General features: G+C 42.3%; 1 protein-coding gene across 2 annotated transcripts; it reads right to left on the bottom strand.

Moving 5' to 3' along the window:
* Nucleotides 1-871: 871 nt before the first annotated feature.
* On the bottom strand, nucleotides 872-26,734 carry LOC139581057 (inhibitor of nuclear factor kappa-B kinase subunit alpha-like). 2 transcript variants are annotated; one of them, XM_071410407.1, is made up of 22 exons: nucleotides 26,300-26,734; nucleotides 26,003-26,109; nucleotides 20,341-20,435; nucleotides 18,531-18,648; nucleotides 18,224-18,293; nucleotides 18,045-18,133; nucleotides 17,788-17,877; nucleotides 17,535-17,659; nucleotides 17,315-17,422; nucleotides 13,224-13,359; nucleotides 12,767-12,961; nucleotides 12,501-12,603; nucleotides 12,148-12,271; nucleotides 11,764-11,915; nucleotides 11,498-11,559; nucleotides 11,200-11,309; nucleotides 9,647-9,696; nucleotides 9,377-9,482; nucleotides 4,042-4,189; nucleotides 2,592-2,728; nucleotides 2,347-2,446; nucleotides 872-1,165 (listed from the first exon to the last, which is right to left on the bottom strand). In XM_071410407.1, the coding sequence occupies exons 2-22, from the start codon at nucleotides 26,105-26,107 to the stop codon at nucleotides 1,103-1,105; spliced, it is 2,286 nt and encodes a 761-aa protein (XP_071266508.1). In that variant the 5' UTR covers nucleotides 26,108-26,109; nucleotides 26,300-26,734; the 3' UTR covers nucleotides 872-1,102. The 2 variants fall into 2 exon arrangements, with proteins under 2 accessions (XP_071266508.1, XP_071266507.1); XM_071410406.1 differs by having other exon boundaries at nucleotides 26,625-26,708.
* Nucleotides 26,735-27,323: the final 589 nt, after the last annotated feature.

Consider the following 27,323-nt stretch of genomic DNA (forward strand, 5'->3'; position numbering starts at 1 on the left):
ATTTCCATATTTCCCCCCCATCTATGTAAAGTGTGTAGTCATGATAGAATACTTTTCTTAAATCAAAATAAGATTCACACATGATCAAAACCCTACACCCTTGATCGATGCATGAATTTATTTGAAATACAGTTTATACATTTCCTGTCCCATTGGATGATTGAAACGAGAGCTGTGTCACTAGAGCACAGACTCATAAACAGGATTCTAGAGGGCATCTATCCCCCAGATTTCTGACTACTTCCTCTGTATAGAAGGGAACCAGGATACTTGGGAGTGTCAAAGTGCTGTTGCTTGATTGTAATTTCCTTTTACCACCTCCATCTTTTGTGGTTTTCCTTGTGTTGAGTCACGTCAGGAGACGTGATGATAAGGCTCAATACAAAAGTGCATGCATATCAAGCTTTCTTATCAGTCCCATTTCCATAGCCCAAACACACTGTAGCTATACTCCCGTCATTACAAAACTTTCACTCACAATCAGATGCTACAGTTCGCCTGATTTAACAGTTTAGATACTTTGATATGATATTAATAGTAAAATGTGGATTTTGATGAATAGTGGTACTTAGATTTGCACAATAATCAGTGAGGAAAAGGTGACATTTGCTTGAAGAGCAATGGACGACTGACGTCTTGTGTTCAGATAATCAGTTTTTTTGTTCATATAAAAGCCATGCTACATCATCCACCTTTCCCACCAAATAGCTGAGAAAATGGAGAAGTGAGTCATTGAGCATGTGTTTTTTTTATCAGCCTTTTTTGGGGGGGGCGGCTCAGGCTAGTAGTTAAAGTGAATGACCACACATCAAAATGTACAACAAAACCGTGACTCCATTTTGTTAACGACATTCAGTCCTTAGTGTTACTTGGTTGGAGAGCAGGCAGGGATTAGCTAGACGCTGCCTTGTTTGTTGTTGACATCAGAGACAGCCGGTGGCACCTTAATTGGGGAGGGCGGGCTCATAGTAATGGCTGGAACAGCATGAATGGAATGGTATTCAAAACATGGTTTCCATGTGTTTGATGCCATTCCATACACTCTATTCCAGCCATTATTATGATCCATCCTCCCCTCAGCAGTCTCCTGTGGTTGACGTATTCACACATTTCGTTTTTGCAGTTTTGTAGACGTTTCATATTTAGTCCAGCTCCAATCTTGGTCCTACAAAGACAAACCAAGAGATGACGACACAAAGCTACATTGAGGTCAGGTTTTAAGGTTGTCGCTGTCACAAACAAAGGGGTAACTGTAGAATGGCGTTTGGGTTGTGGTTTAGATATGAATCTCCGTTCCCTCCAGCAAGGCAGCCAACCTCCCATTTACATTTGAGTAACTTAGCAGACGCTCTTATCCAGAGCGACTTACAGGAGCAATTAAGGTTAAGTGCCTTGCTCAAGGCAGATTTAGCACTTAGTCGGCTCAGCGATTCGGTTACTGGCCCAACTTAACCGCTAGGCTACCTCCCCAGACTTGTTTTAAATGGATCAGAGTCTAAATGCAAACTCAGTTAGCCTTAAGGTAATGTTCTACACTTAACAAGGTCAGATAAGAGACATCCTGAAGGTCAAATGAGAAGGAACGAACTCAGAAGCTCATCACGCTCCTGACCTGGGATACCTAATCCCACCCTTATAGGGAGTTGACCCACATAAGAGAGTGCTGGGTAAATGACGCACACCAGTGGTGCCAACTAAAGAAGAAAGTATGTGTTTCAGGTATGAATCACATATTATAAAGACTTAAAGGGGGGCTGAACTTTCTGATTTGGGCTTTTGTCACAATGTAAATGCGACAATATTTTAATGTTGCACATCTTTTAGTTGTCTCAAATGCTTTAAATATTTGTATATGAATTTCTACAATTTATTTGGTTTGACGTTATCCATATGGATATCGAATGTCAAAACAAACTGACCATTACTAATCGGGTCACGTGCAGCTGCGCTGCGATTGATGATTACTTGGTTGCTGCCAGCTGAGGGCAGGATTGAAATAAACCTAACCCAAGGAAAACTTACAGTACCCTTTATTATGTTACATGACATTTTTTTGCTATCATCTCACAAATCTCCATTTTGTATTAGACTAACTTTATAACCCTAATTATCCTATTTACACTTTGTAGTAAATTTTGACACTAGAATAAAATGTTTGACTCTTATCGATGCCACATAAGCCATTTTCAAAACAGAAGTTGCTTTTTAGGGGCAGTCTCTCTTTAACACACTGAAGAAAATGTGGTGAAGTGCAACAGTGAAATATAAGTCACTGCATTTACAGAATACCAGGAAACAGGATTCCATTACAAGTCTAGCTAGCTTTGAGAAAATGGCCTAACTTACCACTACGCTTTTGGACTGCTCGTCAGCAGCTTCTTGCATCAGGCTGGTCAGCTGACTGAGGTACTTCTGGTTCTCCTGAAGCAGTCGTGGGGCAGCATCACTGGAAGGGGCGGGGAGAGAGAGAGACAGAATAAGTCACAATGTATGAAGGACATTCTTTTCGGTCTGCTGCTGAATGTCTGGACATTCCTTTCAATCTGCTACACAACACATAAACCCTTCCTGTCTGCTGTATAGACCAGTACCTGTCATTGGGTCCAGGTAGGGAGGTGAGTGGGTGAGGGGAGCTGATGGGCTGGGCAGACTGGGCCCACTGGGACACCTGCAGAGGGTTGGACGACTCTGGGCTGGCTGCTATCGAGTTCCTTGCAGAATTCTGAGCCTGGGAGAAGACAAATGCCATTACTCATATAGAACACATGTTCACATTATGACCTAGGCTAAGTGAATTCTATAGAAAATGTACCCTTTGCTAAGTCAAGTCAAGCCCGCCCCCTTGGTTACTGTTGCAACCTCAGACATTTTCCTGGGAAGCCCAATTCCCCAAACTAGTGGAGAAAAACCCTCACAATGATCTTAAAACTGTATTTTTAATACACAATGAAATTAAGCAGACTGCTTCTTGCTAATCAGGGGAACCCCTGGTATGTTGTGGTGGACTATCATAACAATTGCTTCACAGGAACATGGTAAAATTACATTTTTAGTGTGACTAGACACTGGATGGCTCTGAATAAACTGTCAGCATGCAGTCAAAGATACTAACAACTCTCGGAGCTAATTAGTGCTCTCAAATCAAATAATGTCGACAATAGGTGTTATATTCATAATATAGCTAGCTTAACTAGCTAAAATACATTTATAGAAAACAAGTTATATTAAGTGGCAATATGTAACTTTTTTGTCAACCTGACCAAATTCACATAGAAATGTGAGTTAGAAATATATCATTCTACTTGAAAACAAGTCTAAGAAGCGGTAGATCTGTTCTATGTGCGTTATTTCTATGCTTCACGTTCTTAAGTTTTGTTTTTGCGTCTTTTACTTTCAGTTTTGTACACAAGCTTCAACCAGCTGAAACAATATTTTTGGTTATGGAAAATATATTTAGCAGTGGTTTAGATAGTATAGAGAATCATTGTACCATCTTATTTTGTCACATAAATTGAAATTAGGTTAACTATTAGAGTTTTACCAACGGCGAAATGGCGTAGCAATTTTTGCATAGTGCAACTTTAATGGCTAGCTAGCTAGCTAGCATTTTCAATGGAGGCAGTGCCAGTGTAGCTAGCTAACCTGCTAGCAAACAATGGAAAAAAAGTATAATTTCGGATTCGAAAAATATCCCAACAGGCTCTGCATTTTAGGAATCACAGTTGCAAGTACCCTGGTGCACTTAAATTATTTTGCCATTTAAACAATACATTTTTTGATGAAAAATCTGTTTTTGCCATTGCCATCATTGGCTTCCATGCGTTTAAAACTAGAGCTTGTTTGAGGCTTGTCGGACACGAGCTACCTTGCTCGTGTCCGACCAGCAATTGGTTGCCCATAAATCTGGGACGAGGCTTAGCAAAGGGTCAACTGCACATTACTTAAAATAACCCAATGCCATCTTATAGTAAATTATATGACTTCATGATTTTATGACTAACTTTACTGAAGTTCTATAGATAAAACCTTATCGTCACTCACACAAGCAATCTTCAATAGGTGCCAGAATTCTCTCTGTCTCTTAATCTGCATCTGCATCACGGTGTTGTCGGCATCCTTGATGTTCTCCAGTGTCTTCTCGATGCGCGGGAACAGGTCAATGATCTTCTGCTTGCTCAATAAGATCTTACTGCATGGGGAAACAGAAGGTAAACAGTGTTTTCCACTTAAATTAAGTAGGGTACTTTTCAATTCGTTAGTCAGAAAAGCCTTCCGAGCCCTCTACCTCTAGACAGAACAATATGCATTTTCTAGCGATCTTTCGATAGGTCAGGCGCCTGTCAGTCAAAGTCAGCGATGATGGCGAAACACTGCTGGTTTGACGGTCTGCTGTCTGTCCCGCCTTTCGGTACCTGGTTGTATGTGTTTGTGCCGTGGTTGCAGTCGAGAGAGAGAAAATTAATTTGCACGTTCCATATAATGTGAGTGAATTTGCACTTCCCATATGTGGTAATGATGAGTGGAAATCCACTTAGCCTATTGTTTTCTGGCATATTAATTAATTTTATTTTGCGTGCAGGGTCCGACATTAATGATGGCCTGGGACCAGTAAAAACATGTTGGGACAGTAACTGTTCAGCACATTTTGGTATTCCAGTTCAACATTTACCTACTCTGTCGCAGTCTACCATTGAAGACACACAGAAAACGCAGACAAAGCTCTCCCCTCGCCCTCCATTTGGCAAATCCGACCATAACTCTGTCCTCCTGATTCCTGCCTACAAGTAAAAACTCAAAACAGGAAGTACCAGTGACACGCTCAATAGGAAGTGGTCTGATGAAGCAGATGCTAAACTACAGGACTGTTTCACTAGCAAAGACTGGAATATGTTCAGGGATTCATACTATAACACTGTGGGAACGACGTGACCCTACGTACATATCCCAACCAGAAGCCCAAATTTATAGGCAACATCCGCACTGAGCTAAAAGGCTAGAGCTGCCACTTTAAAGACCGGGACACTAATCCATCGCTTATAAGAAAACCCCCTATGACCTCCGTTGAGCCATCAAACAGTCAAAACAGGACCAAGATGGAATCCTACTACGCTGGCTCTGATGCTTGTCGGATGTGGTAGGGCTTAATCTATCACAGATTAAAGGGAAACCCAGACACAAGCTGCCTAGTGACGCCTTATTAGGCTCAGTGCCTTTGACCAAACTCGTATTTATAAAAATTTATTCAGAGTCTGTGGCTTCAGGCTCGTGCAATGATGTCTGGAGAGCAGGCCAGCAGCGGAGAATACCCTCTCCGTGCTTGCAGAGCCACTGGGGAGGGATGCAGGTAAGAAAGGGTTATTTTGCCTAAAAACCTTTAGACCTATCAAAACGGAATGCTCCTTGAAAGAGGTAATATGCCAGGCCTATTGGGCCAAAATCAATGGTGGCCTATTGTATTGATAACAAAACAAAAATAAACTTAAGATACCAGATTTTTGGTTCATAAATACTTTGCTACAATGACACTTAGCTAGCTACCCACCTCTTTATTTTGTTAGCATGTGCACATAGTAAGTACAACATCATGCTTTCGGGATACATGTTTTTTCAGATTAGACAATGATTCTTTAGTTGTGGACACTACATCACCCCACTCCCTCTCTTGCTCTTGGTCCTCCTCAACTTTGTAAATCACCTTGATTTTGCACCTGTGTGTTTTATCAGTTTCTTTATGAAAATATTTAGCAAACTCCATGACAGTAGCTAAAGCAAAGGGCTATAGCATCAGACAAGTAGACTGCAAATGCATGCTGGGCTGGGCATGCCCTGAGCTGACAACATGAGCACTACTTGGAGAGCTATAGAAGCGAAATTGGAGAGGGCGAGAAGGCCAACGCTCCAGCCTTTGGGAAACTTGCTCCACGCCCCAGCCAAATTTGGCAGGCTCCTTGCTCCGCTCAAATACTCTGTTACCAGGTCGTGTACTCAGAGCATTTGCTGACCAGCTGGAAAGTGTCTTCACTGCCATTTTAAACTTTTCCCTGACTCAGTCTGTAATACCTACATATCTTAAGCAGACCATCATAGTCCCTGTACCCAAGAACACTAAGGTCACCTGTCTAAATGACTATTGCCCCGTAGCACTCATCTGTAGCCATGAAATGCTTTGAAAGGCTGGTCATGCTCACAACACATTATCCCAGACACCCTCGACCCAATCCAAGGGGTGCGTGCTTAGTCCCCTCCTGTACTCCCTGCTCACCCACGACTGTGTGGCCACGCACGACTCCAATACCATCCTTAAAGTTTGCTGACGAGACAGTGGTTGACCTGATCACCAACGACAAGACAGACTATAGGGAGAAGGTCAGTGACCTGACAGTATGGTGCCAGGACAACATCCTCTCCCTCAACAAAACAAAGGAGCTGATTGTGGACTACAGGAAACAGAGGGCCGAGCACGCCCCCATCCACATCGACCGGGCTGTAGTGGAGCGGGTCGAGAGCTTCAAGGTCCTCGCTGTCCACATCATTAAGGAATTACCATGGTCCACACACACACCAACAGTTGTGAAGAAGGCACGACAATGCCTCTTCCCTCTCAGGTAGCTGAAAAGGTTGGGCATGGGCCCTCAGATCCTCAAAATGTTCTACAGCTACACCATTGAAAGCATATTGACTGGCTGCATCACCACTTGGTATGGCAACTGCTTGGCAACTGACCACAAGGCGCTACAGAGGGTAATACAACAATTTAAGATTTTACTGAGTTACAGTTCATAAGGAAATCAGTCAATTTAAATCAATTCATTAGACCCTAAGCTATGGATTTCACATGACTGGGAATACAGATCTGCATCGGTTGGTCATAGATACCTTAAAAAAAGGTAGGGGTGCAGATCAGAAAACCAGTCAGTATCTGGTGTAACCACCATTTACCTCATGCAGCGCGACATCTACTTCAATGGCTGTGCGAAGTTGCTGGATATTGGCGTGAACTGGAATACGCTTTCATATGCGTAGATCCAGAGCATCTTCAACATGCTCAATGCACAATGTCTGGTGTGTGTGCAGGACATGGAAGAACTGTGACATTGTCAGCTTCCAGGAATTGTGTACAGGTCCTTGTGACAGTGGCGTGCATTATCATACTGAAAGATGAGGTGATGGCGGCAGATGAGTGACACGACAATGGGCCTCAGGATCTCGTCACGGTATCTCTGTGCATTCAAATTGCCATCGATGAAATGCAATTGTGTTTGTTGTCCGTAGCCTGCCTGCCCACACCATAATCCCACCACCACCATTGGGCACTCTGTTCATAACGTTGACATCAGCAAACCGCTCGCCCACACGACGCCATACACACTGTCTGCCATCTGCCCGGTAAAGTTGAAAGCGGGACTCATCCGTGAAAAGCACAGTTCTCCAGTGGCCATCGAAGGTGAACATATGCCCACTGAGTTGGTTACGACGCTGAACTGCAGTCAGGTCAAGACCCTTGTGAGGACAAGCACGCAAATGAGCTTCCCTGAGATGGTTTCTGACAGTGTGTACAGAAATGTTTCTATTGTTCAAACCCACAGTTTCATCAGCTGTCCGGGTGGCTGGTTTCAGATGATCCCGCAGGTGAAGAAGCCAGATGTGGTGGTCCTGGGCTGGCGTGGCCACACGTGGTCTGCGGTTGTGAGGCTGGTTGGACGTAGTACCAAATTCTCTAAAACAACATTGGAGGCAGCTTACGCCAGAGAAATTAACATTAAATTCTTTGGCAACAGCTCTGATGGACATTCCTGCAGTCTGCATGCCAATTACACCCCCCCCCCTCCCCAAAACATCTGTGGCATTCTGTTGTGTGACAACTAAAAACTAAACTAATTTGTGCACAACATTCGAGAGAAATAAGATTTTTGAGCATTTCTGGGATCTTTTAGTTCAGCTCCTGAAACGAGGCACTAACACTTTACATGTTGTATTATATTTGACGACTCACACCAACTTCTTCTGCTCCTCTGTCGTTCGCTACAAACTTTAGTCAGAGTACCATCATTGAAGTCGTTTGTTGTGACGAGGGGCGTGGTACTAAACAAAGACGTCAACGATTGGATCGTCTCCAACCAATCAGAGTATCAAAGCCAATGACGAATTTTCAAAACACCGCTTTAATCCACCTGTGTTTTGGCTCAACCCATCGGTTTCTGGACCCATCAGACAGCCCCGAATGTGTTTGCATTCAGTTAAGGGTTGGGAAGGTACTCAGATCCAGACTCATTGTGGAGAAGAAACCAACATCTACGGGCGTGGCGAAGCGATTGGCTGGAGCAAGATGTCTGGGTAGCCAGGTAACCCGCGAGTCAACTTCGAGCAGTACATGAGTTTCCTTCACACCGCACACGCGAGCTGTCCAGAGCAAAAAGAAGCGCCCATCAATCTACTCGCAGAGCTTATTTATGTATTTTAGGGAAAGTGATTTACAACAGTAAACCTTAAATAGTGAAAATATGCAGGCAACTGTCTGCATATTTTGTAAAAACTGTAAAAAGAAAGCAACAAAAAGACACCTAGCATTTGTCTTGGCTAGCCTACTGGAGCAATGTATATGTCTTTTGAAATGTTTCTTATAGAGGCAGCGTCCCATTTTCATATCTTCTCAAAATGACATACTGTACTTTAGAAACAAATGTATACAATGCAATTCTAAAGAAGAGTAATGACTGGCATTGCTAAATTGTATTAGCCAGGTTTTTAAACTATATCATAATAACCAAATGTAGCCTATTAATAGCTGAATATAGAGAGAAAGCATGCCAACCTATCGGCCCTGCATGACCCCAAGCTAATTTCCTGCAATTCTACACATTTTGCAGAGAAGAAACTTTGCAGTTCTATAGATTACCTTAGTGAATTTATGTTCAAAAACAACATTTTGGGGGGAATACAAGTAGTACTATGGATACTAATATCCTTGTGAGCCTCCCAGGACCATGTTGCCCATAGTTAAGAACATACTGTAGATTAATATTACATAGTATTGTATTACACCCTCTTAACTTAATTTACAAATCCCTTAGCCAAAATTGGTGTAATCTGTTGTTAGCAATATTCATAAAAAATAAACAAACAATACATATAATATAAATACATTTCGAGATCTGGCCGTGGACCCCCTGCCGCAGACCCTCGTTTGGGAACCTCAGCAGTAAGGCACATTGTTGCGAAACGTTTAGAATGAGGTAAAAATATATTGCATAGAACAGACGCATGCCTCTCTAACATGCAGAGTATAGAATCAGGTCAGCTTTATTAAGGGCATTTCTATCTGCAGCGTTCAGTTGGTGACGTGACAGTCCACTGAACAGTCCCAGACCCTGCTTACCTGAGGTGTGTGTAGAGGTCTCTCAGGACCTTGTCCTGGTTCTGGACAGTCTGTATAATGGCTTTAACCATCTCCGAGCTGTCACTGCTCACACCAGGGTCAGGCGCTGAGGGAAGAACAGCACACAGGTGTCAGAACGTGGTAGTGTTTAGACAACTACCGTCGTACGATTACAGATTCTATTCGATATCCAAAAGTACTACAGTGCCTTATTGAAATTGAAAACAGCTTCAATGCAGTGACTGTATTTATTGAACAAAAGTGGCTTACTTCGGCATTTCATTTTTAGTTGTTTGTAGAGTTCAATCGCCTTGTCCTCCCTGAAATCAAGGAATAAACGATCAATTCTCCTAGAACATTCATTTAAATCTTGTTTGAGGCATTCAGAATGATACAGCAGTTGACCCTGTCTTCTTAAAATGTGCATTTGAGTCCTCTAGATGTATAGGACAGGCAATGCAAGTGACAAACAACATCAGGTCACCTACTAGCAAAATCAGAAGCCAAACATTTCAATGAGGCTCCATCTACTTCCACAACTTCCTGGCACTTCCTAGACCAGTGGTCGCCAACCGGTCGAAGGCATTCCTAGTCGATCACCAAATATTTCTGTAGAAAAGCCAACGAACGATAAAGGCTTGCACTCCTTTTTTAAAATCGTGTTGACCTTTTCGCCAGTATATTCACTTGATTCAAAAGTCCTGCGCACCTGGTAAGCAAAGTGTTCCCATGAGACAAACTCCGCCTACCTGGCAGACCAGGCAAATCTGTGACTAAATCGAGTGCATCTACTGCGCTGACCAATCGGATAGCTCAAATCACCATGGCTACAGAGCTTCCATGACCCTGGCCAGAGCCAAGTTTAATAGGCTACTAGCCTATGTAAGATTTAATAACTTTTAAAACCATGACCACAGAGAGACTGTCAATGAATATGGCAAAGAGCTGCTGTTTTTATGAGTGAGTATATGTTTAAGTTTATATTCAGCACTGTCAGTTTTTATTCAACGCTATCGCAAAACGTGTTTCTCCGTACTCCCGTTCGGGCTGCAGCTGCAATGAATGAGTAGCCAAGTATCGATAGCCCTGCGTTTTATTATTATTAGCAGTTTGTTGTGTCGATTGTAATAACTTTCTCTGGTCATAGGAACAACATTAATTTGTGCATGAGGCAGATGCGGTGCGACTCGAGTTTCGCCATCAGGTGGAAGACGGGTGTCCCCTCTCTCTGGTCAGTCTCACCAGAGGAAAGGAAGAGGAGAGCTGGGACCGTGAGAGGCGGTTGGGAAAAATAGTTTTGAACAGTCATCCAACTCTGAATTCCAAGTCGGAAACTCTGGCATCTTTCTAGAGCTCCGACTTTTCGACCTGAAGATCACTGACGTTGTGATTTGACCACGTTGACCATCAGATGCAGGTACCATCAGTCCAGTAAAATAAAAAAGCTAATTATTTCATTTCATGCTCCACAGTGCCTCACAAGTGCTAAACCAACTGATCTATTTTGTTGTCAAAGCTCGAGTTTTGAAATATAATATGGTCTGATTAACAATATTGGCAGGCCAATCATATAGCCAATATGCTGTGATAAGGTATTAGGCCAACTGCCCAAACCTCATTCCTACAAAACTGTTTGTGTCAGGTTAATGTAAAAAATATTTAAAAAATTAATAAAAATCTGAGCAGTAGATCTCAGCTTGCTTTTTGACTGCGAAAGTGATCTTGACTCAGAAAAGGTTGGTGACCACTGTCCTAGACCCTTCATGCATTTAATTCAGTAGAGGCAGACAGCCTGTCATTCCTGCCTAGAGTAGAACACTCACAGCTGCTCCATGATGTCTCCTTGGCGACGAGCGTAGGGACTCCTCTGCAGCTCCACGATCTCCGAGTGTAACGACATGATTTCCTCATCCAGGTGGCTCACCTCGGCCACCTAGTGGACAAAACATACATTACACATCGGGCTCAGACAACGGGTGTAGCTAGGGATGATTAGGATTGGTGGGGTAATCTGATCCTAGATCTGTGGTTAACTTGTACCTCAAGCCATTCACAGACAGCAGCTCAACCTAAGATGACCAACCCATGCGTTCAATACCAAAAATCCATCCCAACCAGTACCTGTGCATATGCAGCCGCCTTCTCCTCATTCTCCTGCCAAGCTTTCAGCATCTTCTCAGAGGCTGTGAGAAAAAGATTCTCATGAAAATAACCAACACTATCTTGTCATAATACAAAACCATGGTTGCTTCTAAAATGGCACTACTCCCTCCTTTGCGCCCTGGTTTAAAGCAGCGCTCTATATAAGGAATAGGGTATCATTTCAGCTGCAGGCCATGTGGGTGACCATTCCTGGCACTACCAATCATCAGCCAGCCAATACTCACAGATCCCATAGTGCATCTGATCGCTGTACTTCTCCAGGTCGTACTGGATACTGCTCTTGAAGAAGTCCAGCTTGGCCTTCAGCTGCTGGGAGAAGGCAAACATGCCGTTCTTGCACCGGGTCAGGTTGGTGTTGTAGCGCAGGAGGCTCAGCCTGGACAAACCCACAGAATATAATAACTTTGTCTGTTAAAAAAACTAAAATGTACATCAAAATAACAAGATCACACATGACATAGACGAAAAAGCAAAGAGCTGATTCTTCCAAAGCAAGTCTGGAAACTTCTTTCAGCCATTCCAGTTTGAGACATTACCAAATTCAAAAGAAAGAATCTCGCTTCCTTTAACTTCACTGTTTTGGTGTCTAGTAAAGCAGGCTTACTCACATGGCAGCCCTCTGGCCCTGGAACAGTCTGCTGTAGTCGTCCTTCAATCCACAGATGTAGCTCACCGCCTCGCCCCACACCTTCTTCAGCACCACCAGGGGCAGCGGGGACTTAGCCTCCCGCACTGAGAAAAAGGACAACAAGCTCCTACATAAGGCTTGGTACATATGACTGAAGACATCTTTGAACCAAACCATGGAAGGAACACAAGTTTAACTGAATGCTCAATTCTGTTTTTGTTGTCTAAGAATTAAAAAAACACTACCTCTATTTAATTGCATGAGCTTGTATTTCCATCTGATCGCCTTTAGATCTATAAATATTTATCAGCAGGCAGAGAAGGCAGTACTCACCAATAGTGTTGACTTTATCAGGCAGCTGTCTAGCACTGAAGGGACCAGAGTACTTGGTGAGACTCTTGTCAAACAAATAGATGATGTAACTGTCCCAGCCTCGCTGCACAACACACAAAGACAACCACTTTACATGGTGGTCAATTGCTAAATATGTGAATGCTAAACAGGTGATTAAGATTTCCAATGTGTTGTATCAAAACTATAATCTAAAAAATTACAACATTACAACACTGAAAGTAGCAAAGTGGAACCAAAGTCTTTACCACCCCGTCGAGGACACACTGGGCTGCGGGCTTCCTGGGGTCCAGCGACACCCCTGTCTCCTGCAGCAGCTCCTGGTTGACCAACTCGATCTTGGTCTCAGTCTCGATGCGGCGCTGCAGGCTATGGAGGCTCTCATCTGGGGCCAGCTGGAAGGAGTGGACCTGGGCCGTGGTCATGTTCAGGATGTGGACAACCTGCCAATGGGATAAATGATATGAGTAAAATAAAGGAAGCTGATTGGCTAGCAGATGGAGTCAATCCAAAATATCAAGCACAAACAGGCAAACTTAACATTTGCTTAAAAAGTATATTATGTGTACATTAACACACTATGGGAAATATAAGCGTTAATTGAATCTTGTCCATGAGAAAATCAAATAAGAGCCCAGCCTTAAGAGACACTTGAAAGACTATTATTAGCTCAAGAGATACAGCATGATACGTTACAGAACTAACCCTCATGCATAATATCTGTTCCAGCACTTCAAAGCACAGGGGTTTCTTGCTGTCAGCATTAGTCTTGCCTCCTCTCTGGACAGGGTCCCATTTCAGCATCAGCTGCAGCAGCATCTCCATGGGCTCCAAGAGTGTTCTGAATGAGTGCAATGCAAATTAACATCCCCCGGTGGAGGGGAAACAAATTCAATCTATACAGGTCATGGTCGTTTCCCTCAAGTTACCGTCTTGGTTTTTGATTTTTGCTGCTCAATGAGGTGAAACTTTCAGAATGTGGTCATTAACTGAGCTGACACGATTCCCTGTTCTACTTTTGACAGACAACCATGTTTGTTCTCCACAATAAGACTTTAAAAAAATCTCAATGTTCTGTTACTTGGCACCCTAATGAACAGGACCCTGGTTTCCCAGGTTGAAAATTAGTCTGTGGCTAAGAGATAGGGAAGATGACCTTTTAATGGCGTCAGACCGGGGCTCCTGCATCTGTCCTCGTGCTCCTAGACCTTAGTGCTGTTTTTGATACCATTGATCACCACATTCTTTTGGAGAGATTGGAAACCCAAATTGGTCTACACGGACAAGTTCTGGCCTGGTTAAGATCTTATCTGTCGGAAAGATATCAGTTTGTCTCTGTGAATGGTTTGTCTTGTGACAAATCAACTGCAAATGTTGGTGTTCCTCAAGGTTCCGTTTTAGGACCACTATTGTTTTCACTAAATATTTTACCTCTTGGGGATGTCATTCGAAAACATAATGTTAACTTTCACTCCTATGCGGATGACACACAGCTGTACATTTCAATGAAACATGGTGAAGCCCCAAAATTGCCCTCGCTGGAAGCCTGTGTTTCAGACATAAGGAAGTGGATGGCTGCAAACTTTCTACTTTTAAACTCGGACAAAACAGAGATGCTTGTTCTAGGTCCCAAGAAACAAAGAGATCTTCTGTTAAATCTGACAATTAATCTTGATGGTTGTACAGTCGTCTCAAATAAAACTATGAAGGACCTCGGCGTTCCTCTGGACCCTGATCACTCTTTTGACGAACATACCAAGACTGTTTCAAGGACAGCTTTTTTACATTTACGTAACATTGCAAAAACTGAAATTTTCGGTCCAAAAATGATGCAGAAAAATTAATCCATGCCTTTGTTACTTCTAGGTTAGACTACTGCAATGCTCTACTTTCCGGCTACCCGGATAAAGCACGAAATAAACTTCAGTTAGTGTTAAATACGGCTGCTAGAATCCTAAATAGAACCAAAAAAAATTATCAGATTACTTCGGTGCTAGCCTCCCTACACTGGCTTCCTGTTAAGGCAAGGGCTGATTTCAAGGTTTTACTGCTAACCTACAAAGCATTACATTGGCTTGCTCCTACCCATCTTTCCGATTTGGTCCTGCCGTACATACCTACACGTACGCTACGGTCACAAGACGCAGGCCTCCTAAATGTCCCTAGAATTTCTAAGCAAACAGCTGGAGGCAGGGCATTCTCCTATAGAGCTCCAATTTTATGGAATGGTCTGCCCACCCATGTGAGAGACGCAGACTCAGTCTCAACCTTTAAGTCTTTATTGGTCCTTTAAGTCTATTAAAGGTCCTATGATTGAGTGTAGTCTGGCCAAGGAGTGTGAAGGTGAACGGAAAGGCACTGGAGCAACGAACCGCCCTTGCTGTCTCTGCCTGGCCGGTTCCCCTCTCTCCACTGGGATTCTCTGCCTCTAACCCTATTACAGGGGCTGAGTCACTGGCTTACTGGTGCTCTTCCATGCCGTCCCTAGGAGGGGTGCGTCACTTGAGTGGGTTGAGTCACTGACGTGGTCTTCCTGTCTGGGGCTGTGCTTTGGCAAAGTGGGTGGGGTTATATCCTGCCTGTTTGGCCCTGTCTGGGGGTATCATCGGATGGGGCCAGTGTCTCCTGACCCCTCCTGTCTCAGCCTCCAGTATTTATGCTGCAGTAGTTTGTGTCGGGGGTCTAGGGTCAGTCTGTTATATCTGGAGTATTTCTCCTGTCTTATCTGGTGTCCTGTGTGAATTTAAGTATGTTCTCTCTAATTCTCTCTTTCGGAGGACCTGAGCCCTAGGACCATGCCTCAGGACTACCTGGCATGATGACTCCTTGTTGTCCCCAGTCCACCTGGCCGTGCTGCTGCTCCAGTTTCAACTGTTCTGCCTGTGGCTATGGAACCCTGACCTGTTCACTGTGATTACTATTATTTGACCCTGCTGGTCATCTATGAACATTTGAACATCTTGGCCATGTTCTGTTATAATCTCCACCCGGCACAGCCAGAAGAGGACTGGCCACCCCTCATAGCCTGGTTCCTCTCTAGGTTTCTTCCTAGGTTTTGGCCTTTCTAGGGAGTTTTTCCTGGCCACCGTGCTTCTACACCTGCATTGCTTACTGTTTGGGGTTTTAGGCTGGGTTTCTGTACAGCACTTTGAGATATCAGCTGATGTAAGAAGGGCTATATAAATAAATACCCCTGCTATACACAGACAGAATAAGACAGGTGGTTACAGTGCCTTCAGAAAGTAGTCATACCCCTTGACTTATTCCACACTTGTGTTACAGCCTGAATTTAAATTATATATGTTTTTATTTACACATCTATACACAATACCCCATAATGACAAAGTGAAAACATGTTTTAGAAATTGTTGCAAATTTATTGAAGATTAAATACAGAAATCTAATTTACATAAGTATTCACACTCAAGTCAATACTTTGTAGAACAGATTACAGCTTTGAGTCATCTTGGGTATATCTGTATCAGCTTTGCATATCTGGATTTGGGGACTTTCTCCCATTCTTCCTTGCAGATTTTCTCAAGCCCTGTTAAGATGGGGAGCTTCCACAGATTTTCAATGGGATTCAAGTCTGGGTTTTGTCTGGGCCACTCAAGGGCTTTCACATTCTTGTTCTGAAGCCATTCAAGTGTTGCTTTGGCTGTATGCTTGGGGTCATTGTCCTGTTGGAATGTGAAACTTTGCCCCGGTCGAAGGTCGTTTCCAATCTGAAACAGGTTCTCATCAAGGATTTGCCTGCATGTGGCGCCAATCATTGTTCCCTTTATCCTTACCAGTCTCCCAGTCCCTGCCGCTGAAAAGCATCTCCATAGCATGATGCTGCCCCCACACTTCACTGTAAGGATGGTGTTAGACGGGTGATGAGCTATGCCTGGTTTTCTCCAGACATATAGTTTTGAATTCAGGCCAAAGAGGTTCTCGTCAGACCACAGAATCTTTTGCATTATGTTCTCAGAGTTTTTCACATGCCTTTTTGCAAACTCCAAGCGTGCGGTTGTGTGCCTTTTTCTCAGGAGTAGCTTCTGTCAGGCCACTCTCCCATAAGGCCCAGATTGGTGAACTGCTGTAGAAACGGTTGCCCTTCTGGCTGGTTCTCCCATCTCAGCCAAGGAACTCTGTATTTCTGTCAGAGTGGTCATTGTGTTCTTGGTCACCTCCCTGACCAAGGTCCTTCTTGCACGGTTCCTCAGTTTGGTTGGACGGCCAGCTCTAGGCAGCGTCTGGGTAGTTCAATATTTTTTCAATTTCCCAATGATGGAGACCACTGTGCTCTTGGAAACTTTTAACACTAGAAATTGTTTTATATCCTTCCCCAGATATATGCCTCCTCACAATTCTCTCTCTGAGATCTACGGACAGTTCCTTGGACTTCATGGTATAGTTTCTGCTCTGACATGCACTGTCAACTATGGGACCTCATATAGACAGGTGTGTTTCTTTCTAAAACATGTCCAAACAATTGAATTGGCCAAAGGTGGACTCCAATCAAGTTGTAGTGACATCTCAAGGATGATCAAAGGAAATTGGATGGACCTGAGCTCAATTTGGAGTGCCATAGAAAATGCTTATGAAAATTTGATTTCTGCATTTCATAGACTTTTCCAAAAACATGTTTTCACTGTCACTATGGGGTATTGTGTGTAGATGGGCGAGATAAAAAAAATATTTGATCCATTTTGAATTCAGGCTGTAACATGTAGAATAAGTCAAGGGGTATGAATACTTCTTGAAGGCACTGTAATAATGACACTAGAATAGAATATGTGACGGTGTCTGACCTGCTTAGATTGTTGGGGTATGGTAGATGTGTGGAGAATCTGACTTCCCCATTCAATTCCTCCACAGCCATGATGTCTTTGGGACCTTTGTTCCGCACTTTGCTGGCCCTGAGGAATAACATATCAGATGGCATTCAGGATGGTTACCTAGTGCCCCTTGGAGGATCACTCAGAATTGAAACTAACACTTTAAAACTGTTAAATGTGCAGGGACAACTACCACTGGACAGGCTGAAGATTGTGCAGAAAAGGCCGGAACCCACAACTGCATTCAAATATCATTGTGCCAAAACTCCAGTAGTCCACTGTGACAGTGTAAGGCTTATTCTCAAATAATTCAGGGGCCTGGGGGGAAAAGATATGCAAGTATCAATTAGTAAGTCTGGTTTTAATTAATCGTGACTAACAGACAATGTCGCAACGTTAAGTCAACAGGAATCTAGGAGTGCTTGCAGGAGGGATAATATGCTCACCAGGTATTGTAGTGTTCCCACAAATGAAGTGCACAGACTCCCCTGGTCCAAGTCTTTGGCATAGCCCAAGTCTATAATTTTGTGAACCAACTGAACAAGGAAAACATTGTGACATATTAACATTGCAAGATGAACAGTAGTCTTTAAAAATAAATAACAGACAAAGTCACACCACAGAACATCAATAACACAAAAATGTAAACAGTTATAAAAAGGGCATGATGACACTGTGCGCTGGTCCATAAATATTAGGTTACCTTTCCATTGACTTCCTGGAGCACTATGTTTTCTGGTTTAAGGTCTCTGTGTATGATCTTGTTTTCATGCAAATACTGGATGCCTGAACCTGTATATAAAGACCATTCAGAAATCAGTTCTATGCAGACCCACAAATGATACAATTATACACAATTCAACAGTGGGGTACAGTACATACCAACGTCATTGAGCAGGGAAAGTACTTCACTTTCTTTCAGTCCACAGCAATTTTCAGGCTTGCTCAGCATCTGTCAAATTCAACCATAAACACATTGTTGGACAAATGCCTGCTCATGACAGAACCATTTTTTGTCACTGTGCCCTTATGTGAGGCATTTAACCCCTTACTGATCCAGGGGCACTGCAACATGGCTGATGCCACTCGGGAGTCTGTATATGTCAAGGAGGTTTATAGCAAATAAATGAAAAAGTATGTGGACTATAAGGGAAATGGACAATAAAGTATTCATCTTCAGCTGCCCAACCTTTCTGAGGTCTCCCTTGGAACAGTACTCCATGGCCAGCAGTGGAAGGTCATTTAAGGCAATGTGCTTCATCTCCTCTGGCACGTCTCTGGCTGTCACTACATTGAGATTATTCAACCTGAATAGGCAAGAAAAACATTGTACTTGATAAATACAGTGCACCTGGAAAGTATTCAGACCACTTAACTTATCTAATTTTGTTACATTACAGCCTTATTGTGAGATGGATAAAAAAATATAAAAAATTGCCTCATCTACACACAATAACCCATAACAACAAAGCAAAAACAGAAGACATTTTTGCAAATGTATTAAACATGTATTTAGTTATTTACATAAGTATTCAGACCGTTTGCTATGAGGCTTGAAATGGAGCTCAGGTGCATCCTGTTTCCATTGATCATCCTTGAGATGTTTCTACAACTTGGAGTTCACCTGTGGTAAATTCAATTGATTGGAAATGATTTGGGAAGGCACACACGTGTCTATATAAGGTCCCACAGTTGACAGTGCATGTCAGAGCAAAAACCATGCCATGAGGTGGAAGGAATTGACCGGAGAGCTGCGAGACAGGATTGTGTCAAGGCACAGATCTGGGGAAGGGTACCAAAAAATGTCTGCAGCATTGAAGGTTCCTTCTTAAATGGAAGACGTTTGGAACCACCAAGACGCTTCCTAGAGCTGGCTGCCTTGCCAAACTGAGAAATCGTGTGAGAAGGGCCTTGGTCAGGGAGATGACCAATAACCCGATGGTCACTCTGACAGAGCTCCAGAGTGCCTCTGTGGCGATGGGAGAACCTTCCAGAAAGACAACCATCTCTGCATCACTCCACCAATCAGGCCTTTATGGTAGAGTGGACAGACGGAAGCCACTTCTCAGTAAAAGGCACATGACAGAGAGCTTGGAGTTTGCCAAAAGGCACCTAAAGACTCTCAAACCATGAGAAACAAAGTCTGATGAAACCAAGATTGAACTCTTTTGCCTTAATACCAATTGTCACGTCTGGAGGAAACCTGGCACCATCCCTACGGTAAAGCATGGTGGTGGCAGCATTATGGTGTGGGGATGTTTTTCAGCGGCAGGGACTGGGAGACTAGTCAGGATTAATGGAAAGATGAACGGAGCAAATTACAGAGAGATCATTGATGAAAACCTGCTCCAGTGTGCTCAGGACCTCAGACTGTGAAGAAGGTTCACCTTCCAACAGGACAATGACCCTAAGCTCACAGCCAAGACAATGCAGGAGTGGCTTCGGGACAAGTCCTTGAGTGGCCCAGCCAGAGCCCAGATTTGAACCCGATCTAACATCTTCGGAGAGACCTGAAATTAGCTGTGCAGCGACGCTCCCCATCCAACCTGACAGAGCATCTGCAGAGAATAATGGGAGAAACTCCCCAAATACAGGTGTGTCAAGCTTGTAGCATCATACCCAAGAAGACTCAAGGCTGTAATCGCTGCCAAAGGTGTTTCAACAAAGTACTGGATAATGGGTCTGAATACTTATTTATGTACATGTGAATTTAGTTTATTAATATATTAGCAATTAAACATTGCTAAAAACCTGTTTTTGCTTTGTCATTATGGGGTATTGCGTGTAGATTGATGAGGGGGAAAAAACTATTTAAACAATTTGAGAATAAGGCTGTAACGTAACAAAATGTGGAAAAAGTCAAGGGGTCTGAATACTTTCCGAATGCACTGTACAAGAAGCAAATGCCGATATTTCACTCATTGAAAAAGTAAAAGTCACCCAGTTCAAACGTGTGTGGCATTCAATGATGTACATAGGATAATACGATATAGACAAACTTTTTCATGATCTGGATCTCTCTGCTCCATCTGTCTTTGTTTCTTGCTGTCAACTCCAGGCGACACATTTTCACCGCAATCTTTTCTGATGTGTCCTATGGTGGAAAAATAGCAAGATTATGTTATAATACTTTTATTGCATCAAATGGGTGTTTTACGCAACAGAATAGAGTATTTTGTTAACTATTGTGTGTGTGTTCTACTGAGGATGGGCCTCTGGGAGGTAACACTGAGAGGAGATTTACAATGTCTTTTGGGTGATAAAACCTAAAGAGCATTCCAGAGCATGAGTTAATGTTTCTGTTCTATTTGGTACCAGAGAGAGATGGTTCCAGTTTGGAGTCGGGGGGACAGACAATGGTCTCTATACAATGAAAACTGTCTGCTATGTATTATAGGCATCTTTCATACAAATCTTAACCGTGTGACCCATTCTATATATCTGTTGTTTGTCATGTAGGTTGAAAGGGGTGTATCTTGGCTATAAAAGACCTTTGTACTTTTGTCTCGGGGCTCTCAACGAATCATTTGATCGTGAATCGTCAACCAGCCATCTTTATCGTAGAGCACTCAATCGATTCACTTTATATACAGTGGGGAGAACAAGTATTTGATACACTGCCGATTTTGCAAGTTTTCCTACTTACAAAGCATGTAGAGGTCTGTAATTTTTATCATAGGTACACTTCAACTGTGAGAGACGGAATCTAAAACAAAAATCCAGAAAATCTCATTGTATGATTTTTAAGTAAATAATTTGCATTTTATTGCATGACATAAGTATTTGATACATCAGAAAAGCAGAACTTAATATTTGGTACAGAAACCTTTGTGTGCAATTACAGAGATCATACGTTTCCTGTAGTTCTTGACCAGGTTTGCACACACTGCAGCAGGGATTTTGGCCCACTCCTCCATACAGACCTTCTCCAGATCCTTCAGGTTTCGGGGCTGTCGCTGGGCAATACGGACTTTCAGCTCCCTCCAAAGATTTTCTATTGGGTTCAGGTCTGGAGACTGGCTAGGCCACTCCAGGACCTTGAGATGCTTCTTACGGAGCCACTCCTTAGTTGCCCTGGCTGTGTGTTTCGGGTCGTTGTCATGCTGGAAGAACCAGCCACGACCCATCTTCAATGCTCTTACTGAGGGAAGGAGGTTGTTGGCCAAGATCTCGCGATACATGGCCCCATCCATCCTCCCCTCAATGCGGTGCAGTCGTCCTGTCCCCTTTGCAGAAAAGCATCCCCAAAGAATGATGTTTCCACCTCCATGCTTCACGGTTGGGATGGTGTTCTTGGGGTTGTACTCATCCTTCTTCTTCCTCCAAACACGGCGAGTGGAGTTTAGACCAAAAAGCTCTATTTTTGTCTCATCAGACCACATGACCTTCTCCCATTCCTCCTCTGGATCATCCAGATGGTCATTGGCAAACTTCAGACGGGCCTGGACATGCGCTGGCTTGAGCAGGGGGACCTTGCGTGCGCTGCAGGATTTTAATCCATGACGGCATGGTGTGTTACTAATGGTTTTCTTTGAGACTGTGGTCCCAGCTCTCTTCAGGTCATTGACCAGGTCCTGCCGTGTAGTTCTGGGCTGATCCCTCACCTTCCTCATGATCATTGATGCCCCACGAGGTGAGATCTTGCATGGAGCCCCAGACCGAGGGTGATTGACCGTCATCTTGAACTTCTTCCATTTTCTAATAATTGCGCCAACAGTTGTTGCCTTCTCACCAAGCTGCTTGCCTATTGTCCTGTAGCCCATCCCAGCCTTGTGCAGGTCTACAATTGTATCCCTGATGTCCTTACACAGCTCTCTGGTCTTGGCCATTGTGGAGAGGTTGGAGTCTGTTTGATTGAGTGTGTGGACAGGTGTCTTTCATACAGGTAACGAGTTCAAACAGGTGTAATTAATACAGGTAATGAGTGGAGAACAGGAGGGCTTCTTAAAGAAAAACTAACAGGTCTGTGAGAGCCGGAATTCTTACTGATTGGTAGGTGATCAAATACTTATGTCATGCAATAAAATGCAAATTAATTACTTAAAAATCATACAATGTGATTTTCTGGATTTTTGTTTTAGATTCCGTCTCTCACAGTTGAAGTGTACCTATGATAAAAATTACAGACCTCTACATGCTTTGTAAGTAGGAAAACCTGCAAAATCGGCAGTGTATCAAATACTTGTTCTCCCCACTGTATGTGTGTTGTATTGACCTGCTTCCTCATTAATAAGTTATTAAAGATTTAGTTTAAGTATAACTCTGACTTGTGTGATAAGTTTGTCTCTCCTCATTTGATAGTAAAGAAATTAACCACCACATTTGGCGACGAGGATGGGATGTGAATCTTCACTTGGTGACTGCTCCTGACGACCTGGGTAAATCATGCACGAGGGATCCCTCAAACTTGGGATCTGGTGAATTTCAATTATTTTAAATGTGCTAGTCAGGTATGCCCTGGGTTTGGTAATTTAGCGTTAAATATCTAGAATCTGTGTGAACTTGTTTTGGCCATTTAATGTTAAAAACATCCGGAATCTGTGTGAACTAGTTAAGACCATTTATGATATAGTATAAGATAGTAAGGTGCATTTGTAATTGTTTTAAACATGTACCCCATTTTAGAAGTATTGAAAGATGTAAATGTATGAGTTGCATTATCCTAGGAATTAATCATGAGATAGAAATTAGAAAATAAACCTGCAGGTTCAAATATTGTTGAAAAACAACTAATTGATTAGGTATGTTTGAGAATAGCATTGTGTGACTGTGATATGAGAGTTGAGTGAATATGGAAATGAGTCTTAATCTGACGTTTGGATTAACATATAGAAATATGCTTAATCAGATGATTGAAATTTGGATAATAAGCTTTGAAATAACGTTATCTTAGGGTTCTGTTCATTCACTGTCCATCATAGAATATCACGGGGTGGTATTGAGAGCGGGATGATATTTTAGAAAGCAGCGGAAGGTCTAGAGTTCCTGAGAGGCTTGATTTTGCAATGGTCTCTGGGAGGTTAGAGGATCCCATGAGGATCCCATGGTCATTGTCCGGGAAACAAAAGTGTCTTTTTTTTGTTCTGCTGGGAGTATGTTTGGAGAGCTGCTTCGTAGCTATGGAGTCCTTGAAAAAGCAAATGGAATGGTTGTTGTGAGTACCTATTTCTTACGTTTTATATGGATTCTGTGAATATATGAAAATATGATAAATTGTATGTGTGTATAATCTATTACTAGAGATTTGATAAAGTAATTCTGGGAATATAATTAGATACAATTTAAACCACCCATACGTAGACGTACATAGGTTGAGTTGGTATCTTTAATGTATAATTTGATGAAGATGAGGTTTAAGCATTATTAAACTGTCTACAAAGTCTGGGCAATTGTCTCAGAAACTGATTGGAGTGTGTCCACTTTTGGTTAACTTACCCTAACGATGTAACTATAAAATGCTTATTGGATTTTCTCTGTCTGGGTACTACATTTAAAATAAAACTGCCCGTAAGGCCTGAAAATGTGTTTTATTTTTTTCTTCCCAGTATGAGAGGAGTTGCTGGATTTATTGAATAAACCTTTTTCCATAAAGTTAGAGCGAATTAAGATGGAATCTCGACGTAATTTATAATGTCGTACAAAGCCTAGGTTATCCATCAAACTAATTCGATTCACTTCATGTGTGTGTGTGTTGTGTGTGTGTTGTATTGACCTGCTTCCTTATTAATAAGTGATTAATGACTTAGTTTAAGTATAACTGACTTGTGTGATAAGTTTGTCTCTCCTTATTTGATAGTAAAGAAATTAACCACCACAGTCCTTTAGAAACAAGGGGGAAAAAACAGTAAAGTCTCATCTATTATCTCATCTTGTCAACTCAACAGATGTGCACTTATGAATTCACAGGGAGAAGAATACAAAACAGTAAGGTATTTTTAAGCTACAGGGTGTTTTTCTCAAGTGGTGGCATGACCTTTGCCAAAAGATACTGACCCTACCGTTACAAAATACATTTTGAAACCTATATTATTCAATTATTGCACCCACACTGCTCGCGAGCGTCTGCGTTGCCAAGGGCTAAAATAGAAGTCAGTTCTATTTGTGACGCAGATCGCGCAGAAAGTACTGCCTCTCCCATCTCCTCATTGGTTTATAGAAGCAGGTACCCACGTGCCATCTCCTCATTGGTTATACCCACGTGGGTGACTGAAAGACGAACGAGGTCGGTGGCGGTAATGCACCTAATTTATGAAAGTTGCCAATCGCAATATAAAGTCCAGAGAAGAAAAAGCCTGGAAGGAGGAGAGATGAGTAGAAACGATTCGGTTGACCGTTTTATGTGTGGATTAATTGTAGGAGTAGAGGACCTTGTGCATTTCAAGTAAAATAACAACTCAATGTTTATACGTTATCCCAGGACAAATTAGCTAGCAACAGCAAGCTAGCTAAATAGGACAAATTAGCTAGCAAGTGCAAGCTAGCTAGCTAAATTGCCATAAATGTTTAATGCTTTTCGACCTGGCCCCAAATTAGTGTAATTGGTTTAGAGTATGCTTTGATATTTTAACCTGCGTGTTGTGATCGCGTTTGGTGTGGGGGGACAAAATAAATGTATGCACGATGGCGCATGCGCGCAGCCGGTTTGGGTTCCGCGTTATACTTGTTTACAATGAGCTTCTCCGTGGAGCAGATGAGAGATATAGATCGGAAAACGTACATCAATGCAGCGATGGGATGTGCCACTACTCCAAAATATACCTTTATTCACACTGCTCTATCGAGAAGACTTAAATACTGCTAGTTTTCCCGGAAACCTGCAATTTTTCATCCCCATACTAGCTAGTAGGGCCAGGACGATACCATTTCGCAATATGTTTTCAAATGCAGCATTTTTAACACGAAGCAGACCAAATTCTATTGGTCCTTAAAAAACCTGCTTTAAAATTGTGTGTGCTTTAGCTTGGAAAATAAATACATTTGACACTGGATGACAACATAATGGTGTTTGTTTCCAACATTAAGCCTGTTTTACTAAAGAAGTTAAATTTGTTTCGTGTTGTGTTTCCGTACCACGATACTAACGTGTATCGCGATAAAGTATCGTCCCGGCCCTACTAGCTAGTAGTAGCCACCGCTGTGGTGACCCGTTTTGGAATGGCAGTGTTAGCAAATCAGCTCATTTGTTTTTCAACATGATGTGCCATTCCATAATGGCTGATGTGTCTACTGCTAGCAAGCACGAGGACAAAAAGGGCAGTTTTTCAGGAAAACTAGCATTATTCCATCATTCTCGATGAAGCATTGTGGATAAAGGTACAATTTGTAAAACAGTGCATATCCCATCCCTGCATTGAGGTACATTTTCCGACCCATTAACACACCAGCTTCACAGTAATCATGATTGTATTAACATCCCTGTGCAGCTCAGTGTAACAGTAGGGTCGGTATCTTCTGGCAAATTTGAGCTGTGATATCATCCAGTCAGGCTTACTATTCACATCTAGGAAGTGGTTAACTTCCTTTCAACTATATGTAAACATACATCCAACTCTTGTCTGATTTGACAGGATATTCAGCTACCATGATTCAAGTCTGGACTCTGGAACAGCTTAAAGTACTAGGGATTACTTGTGAAAATGTGGCTGTTAGTTAAATACTTACATGATGTTGATACAGGTAGACATGGGCAAAACCGCCCATGCCCAATCTCTCTTTCAATTCCCAGTTCCCGCAGTTTTGGTTTTGTCTGAAAGGAGGCTTATCCATTGCTGTAACGTTAATAACAAGGAATATTAATGTTACATTTGGCTATGCAAATTGTCAACATTTCTAACTAGCCACATATGCGGTAAATGAAGCATTTACTAGCTAACTGTTAGCTTGATAGCTACTGTTTACAGCTAGTGCTAGCTAGCTAACGTTCGCTATTTAGCTAAACAACTTTCAAGTTTGCCATACCTTCGTTAGTGTTGCTAGTCAACTAGCGTTGCTAACTAACGTTAGCTATTAATTTAGCTCCCCTGTCTGATGTCCGTAAACAAAATTGATCAATGGGCAATATAAAGATACACGTTTAAACTTCACAATCGCCCATGTTTCCCTTGCAGGGTTGTACCCGTGACTGATCAACGAAGCTCGAAGACGAAAGTAAACATAGCTAGCTAACGTTAGATAGCAAAGTTAGCTCGTTGGACAGCCAGCTAACGCTATTTGCTTGAACAAAAACGAATATAGCTGGTTATTACAGAAATCTTGGTGTAATAATAGCTAATTATTACGATACTTTGATATTTCATAAGACAGTCAGCGGCCGTTTTTTCATAAAAAGACAGATCTTGTGTTCGACTAATGCACCATGACAGGAATGTGTACTTTCCTAGATGTGACGTCGCCAAAAAACCCGGCTGCTTTTCTGAGGAGAAAAAATGTGTCCGAAAGAGACATCATGCCCGTAAGGGGCACAAAGGCACGTGCCCACTCAGATTTGAGCAATTATTTTGGATTTTTTTTATTTAAAACATAAATCTATATATATTTTTTTACATGTATTTTTTATCATAATTATGTCTAAAAAAAAGATCTGTCAGTTGTATTTTGTCAGTTGTATTTCTCCAATGTACAGTAAGTGGTTCCTTCCAAAGGGGCACCATGGAGCAAACATGCTGGGCAGGATGGGAGAGACTATAAGGAAGTAGCTGATACTGTACCAAAACTGACCCTTACCTTAACCCAGTGGTAAGCTGTCATTGAGGACAGATGGGACCTGTTTTGAGCCCCACCTGTTTAGCAAAAAAAGTAATAAATAAAACTAATTATATATATATATATATATATATATATATACATTTTGTTTGCCTGTTTTGCATGTTATTTGGGCATTAATACGTGCCACATATCAGTCTGCAAACAATGTAAAAATAAATAAATCATTGAGTTATTGAAGCAGCATAAAAACATGGTCTCTTTTTTTGCTTTCTTGAGT

This window comes from Salvelinus alpinus, chromosome 7, assembly GCF_045679555.1.
Source record: "Salvelinus alpinus chromosome 7, SLU_Salpinus.1, whole genome shotgun sequence".
Lineage (NCBI taxonomy): Eukaryota > Metazoa > Chordata > Actinopteri > Salmoniformes > Salmonidae > Salvelinus > Salvelinus alpinus.